We start from the raw sequence: 26,988 nt of genomic DNA, 5'->3' as shown, positions 1-26,988 counted from the left end.
AGGTTTAATTTGTTTTATTTTGTTGATTGCTCCTTCCAACCCACCAGCACCATCCCAGAAAAGTGGGGAAGCTGCCCAATGAGCATTACACGATGAAAAATACCAAACTCGTAGACTGACCACTTCAAAGTCAAAATAATTTTCCATTGAACGGAGAAGATCTCAACATTTTGTTCAAATTCTTTGAGCCCTGGGACAAACCCTACACGTTTTCCTCGATGGTAAAACGAAAAATAAAGAAAAATTGTTCAAAGATTTCCACAAAGTTTCCGCAGCCCCATGCAACAAATGCACCAAGTAAATATACGCATGAGTACATATTGCAAATTATTGTTCCGATGATTTCAAATTAATGAACGAATCCAAGTGATCCTGACCACAATAACAATCTCTAGGCAGGACAAGTCCAAGCCCCATCAGGATTTTGCGTTGATATAAAAAAGAACAAATCAAATCTAATTGACATCCCTCGTTCACTGCTTAAAACCCATTTATGTACATATTTTATAAATCAGGGTCACCAGAGTTCACTCGCTTTCATAATCGTCTTCGTCTCCAAATGTGAAAACAGAAGCATCTGCAGCCATTGCCTTGAAATCGCTTTCTCTACCGGAGCTCGGGACCTCCAGACTTGATGCAGCACTCCCAACAGCATCACTTTTTGCCTCACTAGCAGCATTAGAGGCTGGGTTTTCCAGTGTCATTTGCTCAGTTTTGCGAGTTAAATTCGAAGTTTGATCTGATTTAGAACTGGTTTCAGAACCAGAGGTGGCAGTAGTTGCAGTTCCTCCAACTGCAGAAGTTGACCGAGCTTGCCTGCTTTTTGAAGACCCTGCTTCCTCCCCTTCACTGTCAGAGAATACATCATCTTTATCTTGGCTCTCCGCATCTTTATTAGAACAGGGAGCGGTAGTGGTCGTGCTTCCGTCAGTAGGTGCAGGATTCGTACCAGAGCCTCCTTCTGATTTCTTGGCAGCCGTTTCAGTTTTAGACCTCACTGAATTAGTGCCATCATAATCCACCAGCACAACTTCAACCTGGAATCCAGGGGAAGGCAGTTTTCTCTGTGTGCAGTACACACCACAAGATCTCAAAATAAGCTATGGTTTAAAAGCCAGGAGCTGGGAAAGTAAAAAGAACAATGAAATTGAAAAGTTATATACATCACCATGCAAAAATGCTACTGCATCTCAAATCATTGGAATATTATGATCATATAAAAACATGTTCCTTTGCTCTTTTTACCTTGTCAAATCCATCCAGATCATCAGTGTTCAGAATTTTTCGGTTTTCCATCATTGTTGTATTTAACCAACTGAAAAAGACAACGATACAAGTTTCAGTTTCAACCGAGTTTTTTTTATACATGGTCATTTTTCTGGGTGGGGGGGGGGGGGGGGGTGTGTGTGTGTGTGGGGAGTTGAGAGAACTAGCATTCGCTAAACAGCTTAACTTACAAGTAGAAATCTCCATGGCGATCATGAAAATAGATTTTAAAATCCCCCGCCAATTCTGTCAGACCAGGCTCTCCTGGCATGGCAAATACCATGATCCCTTTCTTTGGTGCACTAAACCAGTAATCTTCAGGCTGCACATATGGAGACGTAAATAATAATGGGGCCATAATGTCAAAAATATTAATAAAAGCAGCACAAATGATACAGAAATTACTTATTTCTACAAAATTATCAGAGGATGCCTACCGTTAAATCCTTTGTTCTTGGATGCTTTTTTGTAGAAAAAAGCACACCTGCATGTTATGGAAGCATAATTATCAAGTCAAATGATTAGTGCCCTTATTAAAAAATAATAATAATAATAATAAATTAAATAAATAAATAAAAAGTCAACATGAGTTCTAAAGTTATATGAAGCTTCAAAAACGAAAAAAAAGCTATATGTGTAATCCAGGAAAACTAATGTTATCATTCAAAATGCTTCTGCTTGACTCTCCCCATGAAAGATCTGAATGATCTCAGCATACCAAAGGGCTACCACATAAACTCTTCTCAACATTTCCCCCTCTCTTTGTTGGGAACAGCAGTAAAAGATTCCATTTCTCAATTTCTCAATTTCTCAATTACAGCTGATGCTTTCTCCCAATGTTGCGGCAATACACCACATCTTTTCAAACTAGTCAGTGAATTAGCAGTTCCTACCTCAATCAGATTCCCTGGCCTTGGTACCATACAAGAATCCAATAATTTTCACAATTTAATTTTAAATTTGTTACATAATCTCATCAAAGGCCTCAGACTAGGGAGTGGCTCATCATACCTTGGGGAAAAAATAAATGACTGACTCAGTAGTTACCGTGTCAATCACATCCCCCAGTGTCCCAAGCCAAGCTTGTTCAGTAAGCACTTCTTTGGTGCTCATTTGGTGGGTAATCATCTTACAAATAATATCGCAGGATTTATCTTTCAAAATGAGTAGTGCTCCAGAGAAGAAACCGGAGTGTAACTCTTCGGTCATAGTGGTGTTTCCTCATGCTGGAGTGCAATTTGCATAGAAAACTCTTAAGGTACAGTAAGAATTCACTATCGTAAAGTCATTCCTCACATGTCTTCCACATAGGTACAGCTTCTAGTAGTTCAATTTAAACAAAATAAATAGTAAGTGTAAGAGAATCAATTAATTTTCACACTTGAATTTTTTAAAATGGCTTTTGGTAAGCATAAAACTCCACATGTGATGGACTCAAATGTCCTAAATATTTTCATGCACAGCTAGTCCCAAGCCCAGTGAAAGGAGGAGGGTTGCGTTTAGTTGACAGCTAGCATAAAACTTGTTAGATCTCTATGGTATGATTATTTGTTCGGATGTCCCCTACGAGTAATGTGTTGCAATTATACCACCTAAATGTAGTGAAAAATGGGCAAGGGTGGGCTAGGTTGTTGCCCTAAAGTGAGGCACCATGTCGGTGCACAAATACAGTGTCAAATATGTGAGGGTTCCCACATAATTATGGATGTGAGTAGGTAAAGAAGTTAGTTCAAGAGAATTGAGTTAGATTAGTAACTTGGAACGTAAGGACACTTTTGGTAAAAGCATGGAGATAGTTGACACAATTAATAGAAGAAAAATTAATGTAATCTTCTGTCAAAAAATTGAGTAGGGAAGAAAGCTAGAGAAATCAAAAAATCAGGATTTAAACTTTGGTAAACTAGAAAAGAAAAACATAAGAATGGGGTAAAAATTACCGTACACAAAGAACTAAAAGGTAGTGTTGTAGATGCCAAGAGTAGGGATTAGGACAAGAGATACTAAATGTTACTGACTCACTAGTGCTCATGCTCCTTAAATAGGCTTAGCAGAAAGCCTTAAAAGACAATTTTGGGAGGATATGAATATTATACAAGGGATCTCACAGGCATAAGAGCACATTTGAATGAAAACATTGAAAATGATAAAAAGGTTATTTAAGAAGATACCTAGAGGACATGGATATAGAGATAAAAGCAAGTCTGTGATATGATCTTAGAGTTCGGCCTGTTATATGATCTTATTATAATGAATACGTGATTTTAAAAAAGAGAAGAACACTTAATAACCTTCAAGAGCAGATAAAATAAAAGTCATTAGATTTTATCTGAACTAGGAGGGCAGATAATTTATCATGTAAGGATTCTAAAGTTATGTCAGGCAAAAGTTTAACTCCACAACAGTCTTAGGGTAAGGTTTAGGGTTAGATATATGTAACAAAAAATGGAAGAGAAAGGGTAACATAAGTCAATGCAAGAGAACTAGGTTGTAAAATAGCAAAAGAGATTTTAGGTAAATCTAGAGGAAAATTCTACCCTAATAAATAAAGCTGGTGGCAGGATCAAGATGTCCTAAAAGCCATAAAGGCAAAGAGTTTGGTATGAAAAAATGGCAAATATATAGAAACATAAAAAACTTTGAAAAGTATTAAGAGGCAAGAATAGATGGAAAAAAAGCTGTCACTGAAGCTAAACTAGAGCATATAATTTACTAGATGCCAGATGTAGAAAGGAGAAATAAGGACTAAGATAATGTTAAATGTATAAAAAAAAAAAAAGATGATGAAGTTACTTTAATAAGCTATTTAATGAAAACCAAGTAAAAGGCTTGAACTTAGGAAGTAAGAGGAATTGAATTTGATGAACAAATGATGGTTCCAAAGACAAATTAAAGAAAGCTTAATCTGATTAAGCAGAAAAGCAGTTGGTCAAAATGGAAAGACTTCTTCAAGAATGAAGGAATTGATCACGATGATTTGCAATATTTTGAGCCTCAAAAAAAAAAAAAAGGATGAGAAAATTCTTATTGATCCTTTTGCTCACATGTTCTCTCTGATAAAAAGAGTGACACTCTTATTGGTCATATTTTGGGAAAGCCTCCCACCATTTTCATATATACGTAATATAATTGAAAAGATCTAAAAGAAAATTGGTGAGACTGAAATTTCCTTCGTTAGCTTCTGCTCCTTCATGTTTAAATTTGGAACAGAGGACAAGAAGTGGATTCTTCATCATGTGAAGTGGTGGAACAAAATTATCTTAAGGAAAGTCACCCTAGAATGAAATCTTGAACAACATTAAGGAGTTGGATGATCAAGAACTTAGAAGGGGCTTAAATTCTGAGAGTAGATCCAGAAGAGTTGCTTTCAAAAACCCCAGGCGAAGTCCTCACTTCAGAGGAAATAGCATGGAGACAAAAATCTAGGGCCTTTTGGTTTAAGGCAGGAGACAGGAACAGTAGTTTTTTCCACCAAGCTGCCAGTGTGCATCGTAGATTCAACTTGTTATCAAACATTGGAGTGGAGAGCGAGCTCCTTGTGGAGGAAGGAGATATTAAAAGGGGTATTTGCAATTTCTACACGACTCTATATACAAAGCGAGAGTTCTGGAGACCAACTGTAAAAGATATTTCTTTCAAAAAGTTGGACTTCTACATTGGTTGGTGACTCAAGTAACCCTTTGAGGAGGAAATTGCACTAGCTCTCAAGACTTGCAATAGGGGACCTTGACGTCTTTAATGTGGCATTCTTCCAAAGGAACAGGGACACTCTCAGGCAAGACATAACTGGAGTCTTTAAAGGCTTCCACAGTCCAGACAAATTTGTATTTAGCAATCAACCTTTGTCTTGCTGATCCCTAAAAGAAGAGGGGCTTTAAACATCAAAGATTTTCATCCCATCAGCCCAGTTGGTGGCTTGTACGAACTTCTCTATTAAATCCTCGCAGCTAGGCTCAAACTGGCAATTTTAGAAGTCATTGGGGAACACCAGCATGCTTTTGTTGCAGGCAAACTGATCATTGGTGCTGCCCTTATTGCGGATGAAGTTGTGGACACCTGCTTAAAGGGTTGGAGCAGAAGAGTGGATTTTAAACTGGATATGGAAAAGGCATTTGACCATGTGAACTGGAAATGTCTGCTTTATAGCCATAGGAGGGTGGGTTTTGGGGAAACCTGGACAGCTGGATCATCAATGTGTTTCTACACCCTCATTCTTAGTGCTCATAAATGACTCCCCTACAGTTTTTCAGAACTTCGCATGTTTTGAGAGGAGAACCCCTCTCCTCCATTTTATTTATCATAGTTATGGAAGTTTTGAGCATATGACAATCAAAGCTTATAAAGTTAGCCTGCTTAAGGGGCTTAGCATCAGAAGGATAGTGAAAATTTGGTAGTCTCCCTTTTCTTTGTAGATGATACTATCGATTTCTACAAGATCCTAAGAAAAATCGTAACCTTAGATGCACCCTACTTGGGTTTGAAATAGTAACAAGTTTCAAGGTGAATCTAAGCAAAAGTGATGCCATTTCTATAGGTAAGGCTGCAAATGAACCAAGCTGCTCAGCTTGGCCTGAGAAGAGCTCATTTGGGCTCGTTTATTATTCAAATGAGCGATTCCCAAGCCCAATTTTCCAGCTCATTTAGTAAACAAGCCGAGCCTGAACACAGATTATCTCAACTCGTTTCAGCTCATGAGCAATTCAATTAAGCTTGGTAATAAGCTCGATTTCACATATAGTACTTAATATTATTTATTTATTTGTTTTTAAATTAACCATTGCTTCACACACAAATCAGCCAATCAATTAACTTAACATAATTAGCATTATTAGTACATAAATAAAATATATGGGAAAGGGGACTTATATAGAAGAAGGGGGACCTGGGATGACTCGTCTTCCGATGTGGGATAGAAATAGGAGTTAAAGTGGGGGAGAAAGGAAGGGAATTGGAAGTTAGTGTGGAGGGGTAGAGAGCTGAAGTCCCACATCGGAAAGACAAGAAAAAACTACTTCCTCTACTGCTCATAAAACCATTTCCCAGCCCAACTTTTTCTTCATTCTCTCTCAAGGTTGGCGGCCTACTCTACTGTGGGCCTCCTTGAAATTTAACTTGGGCCTATATCTTTTTATATTATTTATAGGCCTATGTTGTGGGCTTTTTATATTCTGTTTTAAGCCCAAAGAATGGGCTTAACTAATTTTAAACATTAAATGGGCTTGAGTGGCTTTCAAAATTTAAACATTAAACCGAACCGACCTCAACCTTGGTTTTATGAGCTCAAAATAAACCAAGCCTGTGCCCGTGCCCGTGCCCGAGCTCGAGCTCGAGCTGAGCTACTCTTTTTCGAGCTGAGCCTAAACATGCTAAAGCTCAGCTCGGCTCGCTTTCAGCCCTACCTATAGGGCTTTGTGATTGAGGATCCTTCCTAGCAAGCATTTTAGGCTGCAAACTTGGACCATTACATATTTCTTACCTTGATTTCCCCCTAGGAGCCAAGTCAAAGATAGGGGAGTTTGAGACCCTAGAATCAGCATGATTTAAAGGAAACTGGCTGGTCAGAAAAAGAATCATATCTCAAAAGGGTGGCAGACTCACTCATTTAAAGCACCTTAGCCGACTTCCTTGTTTATTTCATGTCTCAGTTTAACATCCCTAGTGCCGTTGCAAAAAGATTGGAAGGTATTCAAACAAAATTCCTTTGGGGGAACATGGGAAAGAATTTCAACTATCGTCTTGTAAGATGGGGGTTGTTAAACAACCCACACAAAAGGGAAGTCTCGGCCTCAGATCCCTTCTCACTTTTAACAAGGCAGTTTAGGCAAAGTTGTGTATGAGGTTCATGTTTGAGAAAGAAATTTTTTTATGGAAAGTTATTGCCACTAAATATGGCCTCCATGAGAACAATTGGGCCTCTAAAGAGGTGACTCCAGGCTATGGTACAAGTGTTAGCAAATTCATCAAGAGAGTGGGAGAATTTCTTCTTTCATATTCATTTATGTGTGGGGAATGAGGAGGATGAGTTTTTCTACCATGATATTAGGTTTGGTGAATCCCAGATCTTTATACCCTACTATTGGATAAATATGATCACTAGTTGGCATAGTGGGATGCGGAAGAACATTTGTGTAGTCATTGATTTCCTTGATGTATTACAATGACAGTTGTTTTGTTATTTGTTGTTTTCACTGTACTTGACTGGTCCTCTTGGTGCCCTAGTTTTTTTAATAATATTAAACCTCTTTGCCGATAAAAAAGAAGTGAATTCTTTGATAATGGACCTTGGTTTATTGGATTGGAAATAATCCATTATTTCTGTCTCAATGGAATCCAACCACAGAATTAAGCAGTTTAAAGAAGGCTAGGTGCCTATAGGGGTTAAATATTCAACATCCCCCCCTTAGCTGTTGGACTGCAGCAGGTTTGAGCCACATTGCTAGCTTAGTTGGAGAGCCTCTTTTTACTTAGATTCATATGCTAAACAGATGAGGAACTTGACTTATGCCCAGATCTGTGTGGAGATTTACACGAATCAAGATTCCCTATTTTTTGGGCATACAACTACCTAGTTGAGAGCTACTCACAATTGACTTGGAGTATGCTTGGGAGCCAGTAAGAGCAATCAATGTAAAATGTTTGGATGCAACAAAAAATTGCAAAAAAAATAGGAAATGGGTGGTGAAATCCACTGTGATTGATAAAGAGGAGGTTAATGCTGAGGATGGAATAAAAGCAGATGAAGTTATCCATGTTGATAATCAAAAGTAAGGTGTTCTCTCTACTGGAAATCAAGAGGAAGGTAGTAAGAATCAAAGAAATAAGATAGTAAGTTTGCAGAACACTATATTGAAGGATAATTCTTTTGAGATTCTAAGTAAAATTTCTGAAGATGCTAATAGCACTGAGAGCAAATTAGGCACCTACATACCTCACTTCTATCATTTAGAGCAATGGAAAAGACGTGAATGTGAATGATCAGTCCCCTATGAAGAATAAAGGTACAGGGATATTAGTTTCAGATCAGTCAATGAAGAACACAGGAACTGGTAGCAAGAAAAATGGAACTAAACAACAACAATATGTTCCTAGTGGTCTAGAAAAGAAAGAAGATAAGCTGACTGTGGAAACTAATGGTCCAAAAAAATGCAGGCCCCAAAAAAATCAGGTAGCCTCTAAGGATATTCAAAGAAGCAAAATAAATTATTACAATTGCAAGTTGGAATTTTTGGGGGTTAATGACTCCCTTAAGCAGAAAGAGATATGCAAATTTATCACTGAAGATAAAGCACATTTGGTGGGCCGATAAAGCAAAAGGTAAAGAATTCTAATAAAGGAATAGTGGTATTCAGAGAGATTGGGGTTTTCTTCATCATTATGAGCTTGATGAATCTACTAGTAGAGTATGGGAGGGTGGGTTTGACCCTAGTATTTGCCATGTTATTGAAGTCGGGAAGATTAGACAAGCACTTTCTATTTTGTTTCAGATTGAAGGAAAGCAAATATAAACTACCTTTTACATGCTTCAAGGAGATTCAGGAAAAAAGACTTTTGCAGAGTGATCTGCAGGACCTCTTTAAGAAAATTGATGAGTCTCAAAGAAATATCCGGAATAGGTGAAGGAAAAGTTTGCGAGTGTTTTGAGAGGAATTAAAGAAAATGTTGACAATGAAAAACAAATTTTTCAACAAGAAATTGGAGAAGAAGAACAAGAAGTTCATGTTATAGGAGGACAAAGAAAAGGCAACATGGATGTTTTTGTAACTAAAAGTAAAGGATTTGGGGGAAAAGGATGTAAACAACTACTTTTAAGTGCAATGGTGAAAAATAGAAAGCAACTTTTATATGGTATTGGGGGAAGAAGATTTAAACAACTACTTTTGAGTGCAATGGTGAAAAATAGAAAGCAACTTTTATATGGACATGCTTTACCATTCAACTTGGTGAAGAGTCCATTATTTGCTTCAATGATGAAGGATTGGGGGTATGGAAAAGGATTGAAGCTTCCAAAGTTCCATAAGGCTAGAGTGACCTTTTTGAAGAAAGAAACTGATAGTGTCAAAGCAATGAAAAATGGTAAGGCTACCACTTTACCTAAAAGCTTAAGGGGTTGTTTGGTATTAATTATGAAAACAAAAACCAGAAACAAAAACTAAAAACTAGAAACCAATAGCTTGTTTAGTTAATATTGGTAAAGTAAAAATAAATTAAAATTTTAATTAATAAAGGCTCATTTTTGTCTTTAATTCAAATAATATTTTTTTTAAATGTGATTTAAACAATAGAAGTGCAAAACAATATAAATTAAAAATATGATCATAAAACTTATTATAATTATTTACTTAATACAACAATCTATTGTACATGACAATTGAAAAATTGTAAAAATATAATGTAATTAATCTCCTTTTATTATTTTTAATTTCAAAAAAAAAATTTATGGATATTTTTATTTTTATTTTATTTAAATTAATAATATCATTTTATTTTAATTAATTAAAAAGTGTATAAAATGAATAATTAATCCAAAAAACTATTTATGGATATTATATTTTTTGACAACACGTTGCCAAAGCAACTGGAAATCATAAAATCTCATTTTCAATTTTTTCACAAATAACTGAAAATTGACAACAAAAACAAAAAACTGGCGACATAAACAAACGTGTTTTTATAATATGTTTTTTCAATATGCAGAAACAAAAACACAAAACAAAAAATAACACAATTCCAAACAGGCTCTAAGTTGTTAGGTTGTGGGCCAAAAATGTATATCAAACTTTAACACTCCACACATGTAACCCAATAGTATGTGGAGAGATTAATAAAACCCGTTACAGGGAACACAATAATTTTTTTAAATGCCAAACAATAAACACGGGCAACAAGACTAGAATTCAAGAACTCTTGGTAACCAACTCTGATACCATGTTAGAATACCACTTTACCTAAGCGCTTAAGCTATTAGAATGTGGGCCAACAATATATATCAACCTTTAACAAAAAATATTAAAAAGGAACAAGTGAAGACAGGATGTACTTTGATGTCGGATGGATGAACTGACACAATAAAGGCATCTCACAAATTTTCTTATAATAGTCCTAGAGGCACAACTTTTCTCAAATCAATAGATGCCTAAAGTGTGATTATTAAGGATGCTTATAAGTTGTATGAGTTACTTGACTCATACGTGGAAGATATTGCAAGAGAAAATGTGGCTAAGTGGTAACTAACAGATAGGCCATTGGCTTATGTACGTGCATGTAAGTTGTAAATAGAGGAGGAAACATAACTTTTGGTCTCCATGCGCCACCCATTGCATTGACTTAATATTGCATTACATTAGAGATTTGTCCAACTTTTATAATACAATTCAAAAGGCTAATGAGGCATGTCTTTATTTACCGACATATATGGATTCTTAACATGTTTAGGGAGTGATATAGAAAGAAATAATTGAAGAGAGTTGCAGTTACAAGGTTTGCTACACCTTTTCTTACTTTGAAGAGTTCTAAGGAAAATAAGCTTCCTCTTCTAGCCATGTTTACATCGGAGGAATGCTTTGCTTTGACCCTGGAAGCTCATAAAGTGGAGACCATATTATTGTGTGATGATAAATCTAGGAAAGCAATAAAGCATTGTTTGAAGTGTGGGAACCCACTTGTGAAAGTTTTTAGGCTTGTTAATAGTGAAATGAGGACTAGCAATGAGTATATACATGAAATCATGGATAGAGCAAAGGAACAAATTTCCCAAACCTTTAATTTTCAAAAGACCAAGTATGATCACATTTGGAACATCATTGAAATGAGATGGGATTTGCAAATTCATAGGCCACTTTGTGCAGCAGAATATTTCCTTAATCCAAAGTAAGTTGCATCATTCAAAAACTAAATAAATTTAGTGAAAAATGTATCCAGATGTTGAGACAAGAATCAAGATTGATCAAACAATTGGAAATGTTTGAAAAAGCCAAAGACTTTGGTTTTAGCATAGCTAGTCTAACAAGAGAGTCAAGAGACAATAAACAACCTTGTATTTTGATTTCATAGCTGCCTACTTGCGTTTATTATGATAATATTTTCAATTTTTAGTTTTTTTTTTTTTTTTATCAAGGTGGTAATCTAATAGGGAATATTAGCATTATTGCTGATTAAAAAGGGTGGAATTAAGAATATTGTTAGTCCTAAATTGGCTCATTAAAAAAAATCCACTAGAAATGTTTTTTAAAAAATTGGTTGCGTGCTTTGATAATAGTGGTTAAAAAAAAAATGTGGGGAAAGAGTTAGTAAGTAGATAGTGTCGGTTTGAAGAAAAAAATATATATGATATGATGTTTATTCATTCTTTTTTGTCATATATATAGTTTTATGGTGGGAGAGTTATGGAGAGATGTGTAAGGAGCACCAAAACCTGCAATTCGAGTCCTTAGCTTTGCAAGTGTCATGGTATGTGAGAAGAATTGGAGCATATATGATATGATGTTTATTCATTCTTTTTTGTCATATATATAGTTTTATGGTGGGAGAGTTATGGAGAGGTGTGTAAGGAGCACCAAAACCTGCAATTCGAGTCCTTAGCTTTGCAAGTGTCATGGTATGTGAGAAGAATTGGAGCACATTTGACCATGTCTACTCCAAAAAAAAAAAAAGAATTGGTTGGAATAACGAAGTTTGCATGCTCTTCTTTGTTAAGTGCAAAATTCAACTAGAGCCGAGGCAAGTGAGAAGGCAACAAAATAGTGAGACTTAACATGGAATCTGATGATGAATGGGATCAACAAAAAAGAATTGGAGTACATTTGATCATGTCCCAAAAAAAAGGAATTGGTTGGAACAACAACTATTGAATGCTCTTCTTTGTTAAGTACAACATTCAAATACAGCCAAGGCAAGTGAGAAGACAACAAAATAGTGAGACTTATGATCCCACTTGTTTATCAAACATGGAATCTGATGATGAATGAATCACCAAAAAGGAAGGCCCTTGTCTACTGGAAGACATTTCATGGATGTATGTTAATGAATGCTCTGAAGATTATAAAGGAGTTGGACATAGCAAGAAAACAAAGGGAGGTATGAATTGTATGACTAAAACTTTATATTTGTTACTGTTGTGATATGTGGCTCATATATTAAGTGGAATGCATGTACAATGAGAAAACATGGAAGAAAACAGCAGCTGATGCTTGCAGGAGGAAACCGTCATCGGTTTCCCTATAACCGTCGATGGTTTGGCCAAATTCAGTGAAACAGTTGACAGTTCCGAGTCTGTTTTTGCGACTATTTGCTCTCGGTATTAAACTGCCGACAGTATGTCTGAAACCGTCAACGGTTTGGCTCGAGTTACCAGCGCTAATTTTCGAATTTTGAATTTTGGGTTGTTAAGTACAACATTCAAATACAGCCAAGGCAAATGAGAAGACAACAAAATAGTGAGACTTATGATCCCACTTGTTTATCAAACATGGAATCTGATGATGAATGAATCACCAAAAAGGAAGGCCCTTGTCTACTGGAAGACATTTCATGGATGTATGTTAATGAATGCTCTGAAGATTATAAAGGAGTTGGACATAGCAAGAAAACAAAGGGAGGTATGAATTGTATGACTAAGACTTTATATTTGTTACTGTTGTGATATGTGGCTCATATATTAAGTGGAATGCATGTACAATGAGAAAACATGGAAGAAAACAGCAGCTGATGCTTGCAGGAGGAAACCGTCATCGGTTTCCCTATAACCGTCGATGGTTTGGCCAAATTCAGTGAAACAGTTGACAATTCCGAGTCTGTTTTTGCGACTATTTGCTCTCGGTATTAAACTGCCGACAGTATGTCTGAAACCGTCAACGGTTTGGCTCGAGTTACCAGCGCTAATTTTCGAATTTTGAATTTTGGGACGTTGGACAGGTTGGGTTTCGGGGGGAAACTTCTGAGAGGGTTATATATATGTGTATACGTTGTAACTCCATAATGTTCATGTCTTTGGACACAAGATAGTGAAAAACACTGCTGTTTGCTCCCGTGGATGTAGGCATTGCCGAACCACGTAATCCTCCGTGTCATTGTTTTATTACTTTCATTATAATCTGAGTGATTGTTGTTCTATATATTTCTCTGTTGAGTACTGCGTTGTAAGATCGTTTTATTCCACTGTGCAATTCATTTTTCATAACAAATTGGTATCAAAGCATTGTTGTAATGGCTTCTAGAACTTCTTCTGCAAAGTTCGATGTCGTTAAATTCGATGGGACGGGAAACTTCGGTTTATGGCAGAGAACGGTGAAGGATTTGTTAGTACAACAAGGTATGGAGAAGACTTTATACGGAGTTCAACCAGAAAGCATGGATGACTAAAGTTGGAATGAATTTGGAAGCAATAGTCGTGTCGACTATCCAACTCTGTTTGGCTGATGACGTGTTGCATCACGCCAAGGATGAGGATTCTCTGGCAGCAGTTTGGCAGAAATTGGAAAGTCGGCAGATGTCTAAGTCTTTATTGAATAAGTTATTTCTTAAGCAAAGATTGTATTGGCTTAAGATGGTGGAGGGTTCAAATTTGAACCAACACATCAATGCATTCAATCAAATTGTAAGTGATTTGATGCGAGTTGATGTGAAGTTCAGGGAGGAAGACAAGGCATTGATGCTATTGAATTCCCTACCCGCGTCTCAGACGTATGAAAACTTGGTTACAACTCTAACATGGCGTAAAGAAACCTTGAATTTGGAAGAGGTAACAAGCACATTGTGGGGTTTTCATCAAAGAAAGATGGCCAGCGATGAAATTTCACATGGTGAAGGGCTTGTGGTGAAGCGTAACCAAGAACGTGGGAGAAGTCTCGGAGCGGATCTCGGCTGCAGTTCGGGAAGAACATAAGGTCTTTTAAGTGCGGGAAAATTGGGCACATAAAACCGGAGTGTCCGGAGTGGAAGAAGGGGAATGCTGAAAATCAAGAGGATTCGTCAAAATCTGCAAATGTAGTGAAAGGAGACTCAAAGAGCAGCGATGATGATATGTTATATGTTTCATCGGGCTCAAAATGCCTCACAGATTCTTGGATCCTAGATTCAGGATGTTCTTATCACATGACACCAAATAAAAATTGGTTCAACACTTACAAGTCAGTTAATTCTGATTATGTTATAATGGGAAATGATGTTGTATGCAAAATAATTGGACTAGGAAATATCTGAACTAAGATGTATGATTGTGTTGTGAGAACTTTATGTGATGTAAGGCATGTATCGAATCTACGGAAGAATGTAATTTCATGGGGCACTTTAGATTGTAACGGGTATAGTTACAAGTTTGAAAGTGGGATAATAAAGGTGTGTGAAGGCGACTTGATGGTGATGAAGGACAAAATTTAGCGGGAAACATCTATGCACTTCGGGGTACCACAGTTGAAGGTGGAGCTGCAACTGCAGATTCTAAGTCATGTGATATTGTTTTGTGTAAAATAACCACACACAAGACAAAGGGTATTCTTAACTAAATTTATTCAGATGTTTGGGGACTGGGGATGGTAACATCACGGGTTGGACATATGTATTTCATGAGTTTATCACGAAAGGTTTCGGTGTACTTTATGCGGCACAAGTCAGAGATGTTTATCAGGTTTAACTTGTGGTTGAGGTGGAAAACTAGATTGGGCGAGAGATCCTCAAGTCAGACATTGGTATTGAGTACACTGGTTTTGTTCAAGGAGTTTTGTGAGCATGACGGGTTGTATGCAGGGCTTGCAAGGAATTTCTTGGTGAAATCAGTGAGTATGGCGCATTTTTCATTTAACTGATCGCCAAGGGTATCACTAGATGGGAGAGTTGCAGGAGAGGTTTGGACAGATTATGCGGTAGACCACTCCAGTGCAAGTGTTTGGACATTTCTAGAGAGGTGAGATCTAAGTTTGGTGTAATGTCCAGATGGTACATCTTTCTATGGTATAAGAAAGGTGGGTTCAAGCTAGGTGATCCAATGGTAAACAAGGTGGTAATCATTGAAGACATGGTTTTTGGTGAAAAATTCATTGTGCAGCGTACTCAGGTGAAGGAAGAGAAACAGATGTCAAAAAACTACAGCAGCAATAAGCATGTGATGCAGGTGGAGTTACAAACTCAGGGCAAAGATGTCATTGTTCATAATGCAGGGAGTTATAACTCGGGAGACCAACAGTAAAACAACGGGTCTAAATGCATTATCAGGCCACCACTCAGGTATAAATTTGATGTTCCAAAATTTTATGCATTTGTTACTACCAGTAAGGTTCCTACTATTTTTCAAGATGTGGTGCACAACAAAGGGTAAAATAGATGAATAAGTGCTATGGTAGAGGAGATGAAGTCATTGTCTATGAACCAGATGTGGGACTTAGTGGAACTTCCAGGATGGAAGAGGGTGATAGGATGCAAGGGGTTAATGTTTCTGTTGTTTGTGGATAACATGTTATTTTCTAAGAAGGCTTTGACTGAAGCCAATTAATAGAAAACTCTGTTGAGAAAAGATTTTTACATCAAAATTTTGGGTACGGCCAAGGAGAATCTTGGTTTGGAGATTCGTAAGGACAGAACAGCAGGGAGATTGGGATTATCTCAGGGTGGCTGTGTGGACATAGCTGCAGGGAGATTGTGGTTGTCTCATGGTGATTTTGTGGCGAATCAATGTAAATTGTCTACCGCTCGATACCCTAGGACGGACCTTGATGTTCAGGATATGTCAAAGGTCCTCTATGCTGGTGCAATGAGGTGTTTCGGCAGGAAACAAAGTGATTCGTTAGTTGTGAGATTTGTGAATGCAAACTATGTAGGGGGCTTTGATGATAGAAGGTTTACAGCAGTGTATGTGTATATGTTTACTATTGTGGGAAGGCCTTGTTGGAATTCCAGGGTGTAGTCTCTGGTTGTAACATCTACAACTGAATCAGGGTTTATGGTAGAAGCCGAAGCTACCACAGACAAGTTCAAGCATTGCTTGGACTTAGTTTTTGTCTCAAGTTGTTAGACGGGAGGCGGTCCCAACCTATATGAATTTTTGTCCCAGGTGGAGCAACAGGTTATGTTTTCGGTTTTTCTCCTAAGGGACGTATGTTCGCCAAGGTGGATATTGTTGTGATATGTGGCTCATATATTGAGTAAATGCATGTACAATGAGAAAACATGGAAGAAAACAGCAGCTAATGTTTTCAAGAAGAAACCATCGACGGTTCCCTTGTAACCGTCAACAGTTTCCCTGTAGTGTTCATGTCTTTGGACACAAGATAGTGAAAAACACTGTCATTTGCTCCCGTGGATGTAGGCATTGCCACGTAATTCTTCATGTCATTGTTTTATTACTTTCATTATAATCTACGTCATTGTTGTTTTGTATATTTCATCATTGAGTGTTGCGTTGTAAGATCGTTTTATTCCACTATGCAATTTGTTTTTCACAATAGTTACTCTAAGTAATTATTAGTTTATGAATGGAGTTTTAAAAATGATACATCCATATTTCTTGAAATTTCAATGTGTTCTGCTATTTTATTTGTTGTGCATATGTGTATGTCATTTGGAATTGATTTTTCAAAGTACCCATTTGATTCTTGATTCACAATTCATGAAATTGGAATTTCAATTCATGCCGAGAATCTCGATTAGATAACTATGAGAAGGCCAAATAGTGCACCGCTAGAAGGGGTACGGATAGACCTAAACTAAATTGGAATGAGATAGTAAGGATTTAATAGCCCTCAAATTGTTGGAGAAAATAACCCATGATCGTGTAAATTGGCGGAAAAGAATTCATGCAGCCAACCCCATCTAGTTGGACTTTAAGGCTTGGTTTCTTATTTCTTTTGGCAGCATAAAAATAATCCAAAAAAGTAATGGGGCACCTCCCCTCAAGTTGTATAAACTAACATATGGTGAGAGATTTTGATTCTTTCTTGCTATCGGATATGCTCTCTTTCACCAGATTTCTTTCTCTCTTGTGAAAGAGTCCCTATTCTCTAATAAGGGACTATGCCATGGATTTCATTGAAGATGAGAAGTGCGATGCCCAAACAATCAATCAAGATTGGAGGTGGATGAGATTCCTAAAGTGGAGAGAGTCCTTATCTGTTCGTTCTCAAAAAAAATCAATTTCATAGTAGGCGGATGGGATTTCCTAAAGTTGTTGCCAATTGTTTTTTTGAAAGATTGTCAATCTTAGTCGAGAAGGGGGTTTCATAGAGTTCAATAATGGGTACAGTGTGGTACTATATCAATTTTTTTTTAACAAAGGTGGGAAGCTCTTAAAGTTAGGGTTGGGTGGAAAGAGAAAATATTTTCAATGTTCGTCCCTAGTGGCTCAAAACTTTATGGATGATGAAGCTTTGTGAATCTTTTTCAAGTTGGTTGGGGATCTCTATCCTTATGATAGTGACAAATATGAAGTAAGCAACTTCACCTATCATAGAGTCAAGTGGTGGCAACAAAGAAGAATTGTCAAAACAAAGGATGTAAATGAAGTGATCAGTCATGGAGCCAGGATGTGGTCGCATGGAAAGGTCAACCCTATACTCAGTGTTGGCAATGAGTTGCAATAAAGAAACCTAGGCATTCATTCCCAAAAGCCATGAATTCTCATAAGGAGATGATGATGATCCCTACAATTAAGGTTGGTTAAGGCAGCTAGGGTTTCTCTTCAAGAGGATGAAGCAATAAGATTGGACCAGTATGTTTGTTGATCGTATCGGATTTGGGCCAATTACTCAAGAAAGGAGGAGTTTCTTCATTATCCAAATTGGACCAATCACTTGAACTTCCCCACATTCAAGGTAATAATGGGTTGAATCTCAACTTTCTTCGAAAAGAAATATGGGATCTTTTTCTTCACAGCTGAGCCACTCTATTAAGCGGGCCCCTAACCTGAACATTGATGACGGAACCCAATATGTATTCATAATAGCCCATGGAGCTGATTTGCTTTCAAATAATAAGGATCAAAGATATTATATATATGGTGCTTCAAGCAGCAAAGAAGCCCAAATGTCTTCACATTGCAATATCCAAAGCCTAGGAGATAAATGTAAGGAGCAGGGTTGTTTGTCTAGGAGTGATGGATTAATAAGAGATTGTCAGTCAAAATTCAAAAGGTAATTGGGGGAAACTATCGAGTTGAGCAGGAGCTCCAATCAAATGGGGGCTGGAAAGAAGAAAGTTTGGAATGATTTGCACCCAGAGGTGGTGGGTATTTCTGGGGGAAAGTTAAGATGGAAAAGAACGTAAAAAGGTCGTGGATATGAAGTCGTATAAGCATCATTCAATAAGGAGAGGAAACACAAGAAAATTTTTCTTGTTAACAATTATATGAACTCAAACAAGTAGGAGGAATTAAATAGATGATGCTGGAAAATTATGTTGTGGAATCTCAAAATTTCAGAAGGAAAAAGGTGGGGTTATATCTCAGAAGAGAACAGTGAGTATCACAGTGATTTTACATATGATACAGGTCTAGTGTTGGATGAGATACACGGAAAATTGGATTATGCTTCCAACTCTTTTGACACACTTGGGGATGTTTCATATGCCAGGTTCTCTGCTTGAAGGATTGGAGGATGTATCTACCCTTGAGGAGGGGGCATTGGGTCTAGACTTGGCTGAGACTAATCAGTTAGGGATGGGTTCTTACCGACTCCTGTGGAGGAGCTCAGCGTGCAAAAATTGGTGCCTTCTGGATGATATGGGTTTGTGGCTTGCTGATCCTGGAAAGAATAAAGTTCGATAGGATGGGACTAAAAGAAAAGCGACTTAAATGTAAGCAGGAACCACCAAGATTATAGAGCTCTATCAATTACAAGGGGAAGGTCTTAAAAGAGGAATTTTCTTAATTAGGTTTTTGGTAATTATTTTTTTTTAGTTATTATTTCTTTTTTTATTTTTCTTTTGTTTTTCCCGCTATGAGGACCACATCTCTATTCTCTTCCTTAATATATCTCTTTTGCAACCTAAAAAAATGGTGCACCAGCTTTTTTGTATGCAAGATTCAATTCTTAGCGCAGTCACCTAAACAGATCCATTTGAATCAAAATTTGCTAGCTTAGTGAAAATACCAATTTACTGTCAAATGTAGGCTGTATTTATGAACCATATCATAAAGTTACAATATCTCACTGTGTAATGAAACAACAAATTTACAGTTTGATGTAGGACGGGATGCAGGTTATTAAATGGATCATTTTGACCCAACTTGGAGGCTGATTTGAAAGAATAGAGACAGGATTTGGGTCCCAAACCAAAAAATGTTTAATTTAATTATTAATTAGGCTTGTGTGTATGTGGGTAGGTTTGTAAATAAATGTGTCTTTGAGGGTTATTTTAATTTCATTTATTTTAGTCAATACAATAAATTAGAGTGCTAAAATTTTTGAAATCTTAAAGTTACATGTGTTTCCCCTATGTATCCTCTCTCTCTCTCTCTCTCCCTCTCTCTCTCTTTGATGCTCTTTGGGTACTAGAGCCCAATCACAATCTCCTTTCCTCAGCTTATAAACCTCCATTTTTCCTCTGTCTAGTTATACCTCTCTTTTCTTTTACTGTCCAGCAGCCATTTTCCCCCCCAACAGGAAACCTTTCTACAAGCCTCTTTGATCCCCACTTCCTTCTTTGATTTTCTCCATCCATCAAATCTGATTCATCGCTCTCAAATCTCCACTCCATCCATGAATCTTCCATTACCTGTTACAGATTCCAACAAAAAAAAAAAACTGTTCATCATCTTCAAAAGTCAGTACGTCACCATCGCAGCCGCTCAATGCTACATCACTGCCAATTCATACCACTGTCACATGCATTCACCTCTTTCCTGTCATCAACAGATCCTTGTTAGTACCATCTCTGAAACCATCATCTGCCACAATTGTCAAGTCAGATCATTGTGCCTTCATCACTATCCTCTAGATTCCACCACTGGAAACAACTATCGTGTCCCACCAGGTGGATTGGTCATTGCTGGATCTGGAATCTGGATTTGCACTGCCGATCTATTGTTTATGCCAACCACCATTGACAAACCATCATCGTCTGTTCAAGTTGTTGTTTCAGCCGCGCCAAATCCTTGATCTAACTCACCTTTAAGCCAATCTACACCTGGGAGCAGTGAATCATTCAGTCAAAGCCACTTGACCATCACCATTAGAAATCATGGTTTTCCCTTTTTCGATCACAAGAATCAAAAGCAAAACAGTTCAAACCTCAATAACATAGTCAGGCTGAACCTGATTTGCTTCATGTCATGGTCTATCTCAACAGAGCCGTGAACTGGCTGCCCCATCTGAAGCAAGCCAGTCTACCTGGGCCAAGCCAGGTTAACATAGATTTCCCTTATTTTATTCAACATCTATGAATTTCTATTCCTTTTCTGGGGAAAAAAATAGATAAAATAGGGGCAAAAAAGGGGGAAAAAATGTGTCCACGGTATTTAAAATAAATAAATAAACAGCAACATAGTGACTAATGTTGAATTCTCAGCAAAGGCAGAATTGTTGTTGGGTTGGGTACAAAACATGGAAAATGCTTAGGAAATCAATACTAGTACTTTGAATAGGCTAACAACTAAAGTTGCAGCTTTGGGTGCGAGGCCACTTAATTCTCCTACCAAATAGGTTGTTATTCCCATGCTTTTGAGTTGCATGAATATTGAAATGATCATTTCAATAGGGAATTAAAATGGAAGTTTCATACTTTAATGGCCATGGTCCTCCTGATGAATGTGAAGATCAGTGTCTTTCTTTGGAGAACTATTTTTGTTAGGATGCCATGAATGAAGTCTGATTTATATTTTAGCTCAAATACAAATTGAAGGGAACTACTCAATTTGATGACTCAAACAGCCAGAGATCCTCAGAAGGAGAAGATATGGGTAAGATCAGAACAAGGGGACAGATGAAGCGGGCCATACAGGAATAGTTTGGACTTCCCAACTACCAATAGCATGTTTATCTACAACTTTTTTATTTAAAGCAGGGTGACAAGACAGTAGCAGATGACACTAGTAGGTTCTGTATGATGATTGATTTGCAAAACAAAGGTTGAAACCAGCTAATCAGCTATTGCTACTTAGTTAGAGGAGAATATGCAACAAAATCCTCCATAGGCATACTTGAACCTTCAATTTGAGAAGACTGCCAGTGGAGTTGGGGGACAAAAGTTTGGCAGTTTGATACAGGAGTTTAGGCCAATGTCTTAAAAGGTGAAGGAGTAAGCGAGACGTTTGACCACTAAGAGGCGAGGCCTAAGCTTTTTGAGAAAATTTTTTTTTAGATAAAAACATGTAAATAAATTAAATATATTTTTAAAAAATTAAGAAAATTATTACAAATAAAATGTAAAAAAAAAATCAAATCTAATTTGTAAACTACTTTTCGGCCATTCAGAAATTGGTATCTTGAGTTCATTACTAATATCATGACAAAAGATAGCTACAACACAACAAAGTTCTAATTATTTTCACGATCTAAGATGCAACTCAATTATTTTGGAAATGTTGGGTTTTGAGAGTTTTAGAAATCAACTCACATTACAACATTCCTGTTTTATAAAAATTATAAAGTTTTCTAGCCAAATCTAACTTGAGAATCATGCATCCAAATGCGAAATCCTATAATAAAAAGGCACAAAATGAATGCCTTCTTGTATAGATGCATAAGCCTCAACAGGTAATATACATTAACCTTTTTGAGACATGGTATTTTCAATTTGGCCTCAAGGTGTTTTAGGCAAGCCTTGCCTTGAGGCGAGCCTCAATTGAGCATCTCTTAAAACATTGGTTAGACTACTACCTCTTGGAGAACTACAAACTCCAAAGCACTCTGAACAACTTTTAAGGTCTACCAAGTAATTAATTGCAAGGATTAGAGTTCGGGAATCAAGCTACACAATGACCTAACCATGTAAAAGCAATTGTCAAGAAAGAAGATGATGATGACCCAAGTAATTAAAGCTGGGGAAGAAGACCTTAGTTACTTAGATGAAAAAGGCAACATGGGAGATTGTTCAGTACTTCGACCTATCCTCTTTTCACAAGGTTTAAGGAAATAGAAATTGGACAAGAACCAACAATTTTCTAACTCAGGTGATCTCTCACAAGTAGCTTTGTACTTTGGTTATTGATCCTGATACTTGTACAATTCTGAAGAAGCTCTGAGTTTAAGGTCAAGCCAAATCTGATCCACATAGTATTGGTTGGGTGAATAATATCAACTTGAAGGTCCATGATCTTTGCTAGCTTAACTTCAGATTGGTTCAATTTTGAAACCAATGCAGTGCAATATCCTTCCTCTCTATATCTGCCACATTCTTTTGAGGAGTTAAGGGTTGTTTGATAGGAGGGGTAGGCATGAGGCATATGAAAACAAAAATGTCTTTTCCATAGACAAGAAGAGGCATAAATTAATGCCATCTTGATATCTTCTATTAAATTGTGCTGCCATTTCCTTTCTTATGAAACAAGAGGATTTCATCCATGGTAATGGACTTCCTGGTGGTTTCCCTAACTCACCAGAGTAAAGTTCTTTTCAGCAAGAGAAAATTGATGTTGGATGGAAAGCATGTTATGAGATGGATCAGTTTGAACCAGTTTGGACCATAGTGACCTTAAATTCAGCGCATTTCAAGTCATTGTACGGGTAGTAATAGGGCACACTACCTAAGATGTATGCACTCATGCCATTTCGAGTTGCAGTACACTTGAACCACTTAGTTGTGTTGATTAGACAGTAGGCTATGTTGGATCAGGTACATTTTGAATTATTTACTCAATATGGAATATAGAATACAAAGGGAAAAAAAAAAAAACACATGATTACTGTTCTGATTCTATTAAATTATATAAATTATAAATGAACAACAACAATTAATTAATAAATTTACTATTCCTTTTAATGTAAATTGATGTGTTAATTTTTTACTAATACTACTAAGAGAATAAAGTTGTTGAATTTTTTTAAATAAGTCAATATAAAAAAATTAAATATGTAATTATGATTTATACTCAAGTAACGTAAAGTATTACAAATTTACAGTTTTTCTAGGCATGAATGTCAAAAACTTGTTTGTATGTAAAAGGGGGGGTTAAAGCTCTCTCTCTCTCTCTCTCTCTCTCTCTGAGCAAAAACGATGAATTAATAAATAAATTATTTCTTTTGATGTAAATTAATGTATTCATTTTTTTTATAACACTACTAAGGGAATAAAGTTGCTGGACTCTTTAAAAAGCCAGCATAAAAAACTTAAAAAACATAATCATCAGTCACTCCTCCCTCCCTCTGTGAACAACAATTATTTAATAAATTAATTATTTCTTTTAATGTAATTAATGTAATGATTTTTTAATGAGCCCTCTTCTCTCACCATTGCAGGCTTTATCGGGGCAGCTTTGTCATTTGTGGCAGTGATTTCACATCCAGCATCTCTCTGTTCTATGGTTCTATCATTCAAGGTTCAAGCAAATCTTGAAGTCAAACTTCAACAAATGTTAGAAATTTTTCTTACTATTTGCTTTAAAATTTATAAATATTTTCATATGATTATTATTTGAAAATGGTTAATAAATCTGGGTTGCCACTTTTGGCTACTTGGATCCTAATCCCCAACACTTTGGGATGACCCACAAATACGAAAGTGTGATCCAGGTAGCAAGTTCCAGAGGGGGCAATGACCCAGATAACTATGATTTTGATGCCAATTTCAAATAACAGATTCAAAGGCTTCTTGGGTCCAAAACTCAAGTACTTTGAGTTTAATTATTAGATAGGGTTACGCGTATGCAGGGTTTTTTCGTAAATAAAGGTGTCGTTAGCAGATTTGTAATTTACTTCTATTCTTTTATTCTAGTCTTTCCTATAAATTAGAGTGTTGAAATCATCTAAAGATATATTTTTTTAATGAATTTGAAATCTGATAATCATGTGTTTACCCCTTCTATCTCCTTCCTTCTCTTTCTTTTTTTTATCCTTCTCTCCCTCTTTGATCCTACATCCCAGTTCCTACCCCAAATTTTCACCATGAATATAATAAGACAAAACCATGACACTGTAAAAGAACATAACTAAAGAACTCAAAGCAGCCACTTGGGCAATCCAGACATGAAAATGTCCATGCAAACTATTTGGAAAAAAGAATACACCGAATCTAGGAATGAGAATTGTTACAATATATAAATGCAGCACATACCATTATGATCAGAGATAGTGATAGAGGGTCTAATCCAATAGGGACACCTATGAAGCCGGAATCCCCTAAGCATGCACCTGGGAAAAATTTTAACGTCGATAACTTTGCAAAATCCAAAATATGAAAGATGTTTCACCATACAGAAGCTTACTGCTTACCTACGGCCAGGCTGGCTTTCTCCATTGAAGTATGTTAAGGTGCGCTCAAAATATTTGACATACCTCTAGCAAAAACAGAAGGGGAAAGCATGTTTATCAAATGAGGCAAAAAAGGCCTAGCTGAAACATAAGTTCATGGATATGAATTCAAATATCAAAAGTTCATGGCAAAAACAGACTAACAATCTGACTTGGCAGAACAAGCCCTTTTCCATCAACACATCTTTTCTGGTTGTAGTAATCAATAGACTCCTCGGCCGTAGGGAAGAACTGCAGTGACATGGCAGCATTTACATTCTTCCATTAAACTTGTCGCCCCACAATCTTGATGGCGCCCCAAAAAAAAGGTGGAGAGAGAGAGAGAGAGAGAGAGAGAGAAAGAAAAAAGAAGAAAGAAAGAAAAAACTCACTTTCAGAAAGAGGAGGAGGCTAGAAATCATCAATCCTGTCCTAGCCATTCCAGCCTTGCAGTGCACAACCACAACATTTTCAATATCCTCCTTCAACCATGAGTATGCACTTTGACAGAATGATATTATGAGTTGAATGGGAGGGCAATTATGATCATCGAATGGGAAACTAGCCAGCTGGGGAAAAAAAATGTATTATATTATAATAATTACAATTATCCACACTGATTTTAACATAAAATATTCCACAGCTATTAAAAAAAAAAAAAGACAGTGTCCTTGGTGAAGTCAAGTCATGTATATATTTAGATTGTACCAGTCCTCTAGCAACGATGTTAATTTTCATGCTTTTGTTTCAAATGCAATATATAACTTAGATACATATTTCAGTAGAAAAAAATTGCTGCAAGACAATGTCTGATTAACAACTGCTTCTCTGAGTGCAAGCCAAGAATAAAAAAATTTTAGCACCATCCATATTGAACAGAAATTAGTCATCCATTGGTACTTCATAAATGATAAAATTAAACATGAACACAAACTTTAGAGGACCTAGGAAAACTTCTCAAGATTATAATTATTGTAATAAAACCAAAATCGACACAGTAAGCTAAAATTAACACATGTAAACTGAAAAAGAAAAAATAAGTTGATGAAAGAATATGGAATCAATCAGTAGAGAGAGCTGCTGAATGTTCCAGATTTTATATTTTGCTACAACCATAGGGCACAAAAAAAATGACAAAAAAGGTCTCCAGAGCAAGATATTACAAAATCCAAAACGTGCCCCTAAAATCATACACATTCTTCAACACTCTTCCTCAAGCTGGAGCATATAAATCACTTATACCCAGCTTGGAACAGAACTATTGAAACATTTCTCTAAACAAAGCCTTAGTGAATGTATCACTCAACTGGCCAGAAATTAACGAAGGAGGTGTAGACAATTTTTCACATCACAGCATATCTTACAAAGTGACATCTACCTCAATATGTTTGACCCTTTCATGAGACATAGGATTACTACCAACACTCTCCCTCACGCTAGAACATAAAATCACCCATACCCAGCCAGGAAAACAACTGTTGGAACATTCCTTTAAAACAAAGATCTGGTGAATGTGTCACCCAACAGGCAACAAGAATCAACAAAGGGGGTATTTACAATTTTGCACAACACAGCATGTCTGACAAAGTGGCAATCAAACTTAATGTGTTTGGCCCTTTCATGAAACATAGGATAACTGGCAACATACAGGGCAGCTTGATTGTAGCAAAACTTATACAAAGGCTTGCTAATAGCAAAGCCAAGTTCTTGCATAAGCAGTTGAAGCCACACCATTTCACAAGTAATATGAGACATGGCTCTATATGCTGCTTCAGCACTAGATTGGGCAATAGGTGTCAATTTCTTGCTTCACCAAGCAGGCTTCCTCCAACAAAAGTACAATAACCAGTAATTGACCTTATGTCGTTATTAACCCAATCTGCATCGAAGTAACCACCAATATCTAGATGCCAGAGTGATTTATAGATAAGCCCTGTACCAGGAGCACCCTCCAAGTATTGGAGTATTCTACAATACAGCCTCCCAAAACACTTATTTTGGTTTTCCATAAATCGACCCAGTACCCCAACAGCAAAGGAAATATCAAATGAGTCATTGTAAAATAAATAAGCTTGCCAACCCTCCATCTGATGTTCATCATCCAAATCCTTCCCACCATCAACTCAAAGTTTTAGATGAGGATTCATAGGAGTATCAGCAGGTTTTGCTCCAAGCATGCCTGTTTCTATCAATAAATCCAAAACATACTTCCACTGAGATAAACTAAGACCTTTTTCACACCTGACAACCACAATGCCAAAAACATATCTAAGAGCACCCAAATCCTTCATTCGAAGTTGTTTATTCAAATACAATTTCACTCCTTTAATGTCAGCCATATCATCATCAATGACAATAA

General features: G+C 36.8%; 1 protein-coding gene across 2 annotated transcripts in view; it reads right to left on the bottom strand.

The window, feature by feature from the left end:
* Positions 1–318: 318 nt before the first annotated feature.
* Positions 319–26,988, bottom strand: part of LOC131154891 (phosphatidylinositol 3,4,5-trisphosphate 3-phosphatase and protein-tyrosine-phosphatase PTEN2A) — a 36,351-nt gene continuing 9,681 nt past the window's right edge. For both annotated transcript variants that reach the window (XM_058107701.1, XM_058107700.1), the window contains exons 3-10: positions 25,022–25,198; positions 24,795–24,881; positions 24,612–24,676; positions 24,454–24,530; positions 1,704–1,750; positions 1,458–1,588; positions 1,246–1,315; positions 319–1,064 (exon numbers count right to left, since the gene is read on the bottom strand). In XM_058107701.1, coding sequence (XP_057963684.1) covers positions 528–1,064; positions 1,246–1,315; positions 1,458–1,588; positions 1,704–1,750; positions 24,454–24,530; positions 24,612–24,676; positions 24,795–24,881; positions 25,022–25,198 — 1,191 coding nt within the window. In that variant the 3' untranslated portion in view covers positions 319–527. The remainder of the gene's footprint in view (positions 1,065–1,245; positions 1,316–1,457; positions 1,589–1,703; positions 1,751–24,453; positions 24,531–24,611; positions 24,677–24,794; positions 24,882–25,021; positions 25,199–26,988) is intronic.

This window comes from Malania oleifera, chromosome 5 (genome assembly GCF_029873635.1).
Source record: "Malania oleifera isolate guangnan ecotype guangnan chromosome 5, ASM2987363v1, whole genome shotgun sequence".
Classification (NCBI taxonomy): domain Eukaryota; kingdom Viridiplantae; phylum Streptophyta; class Magnoliopsida; order Santalales; family Ximeniaceae; genus Malania; species Malania oleifera.
This window is presented reverse-complemented; position numbering and strand designations above follow the sequence as displayed.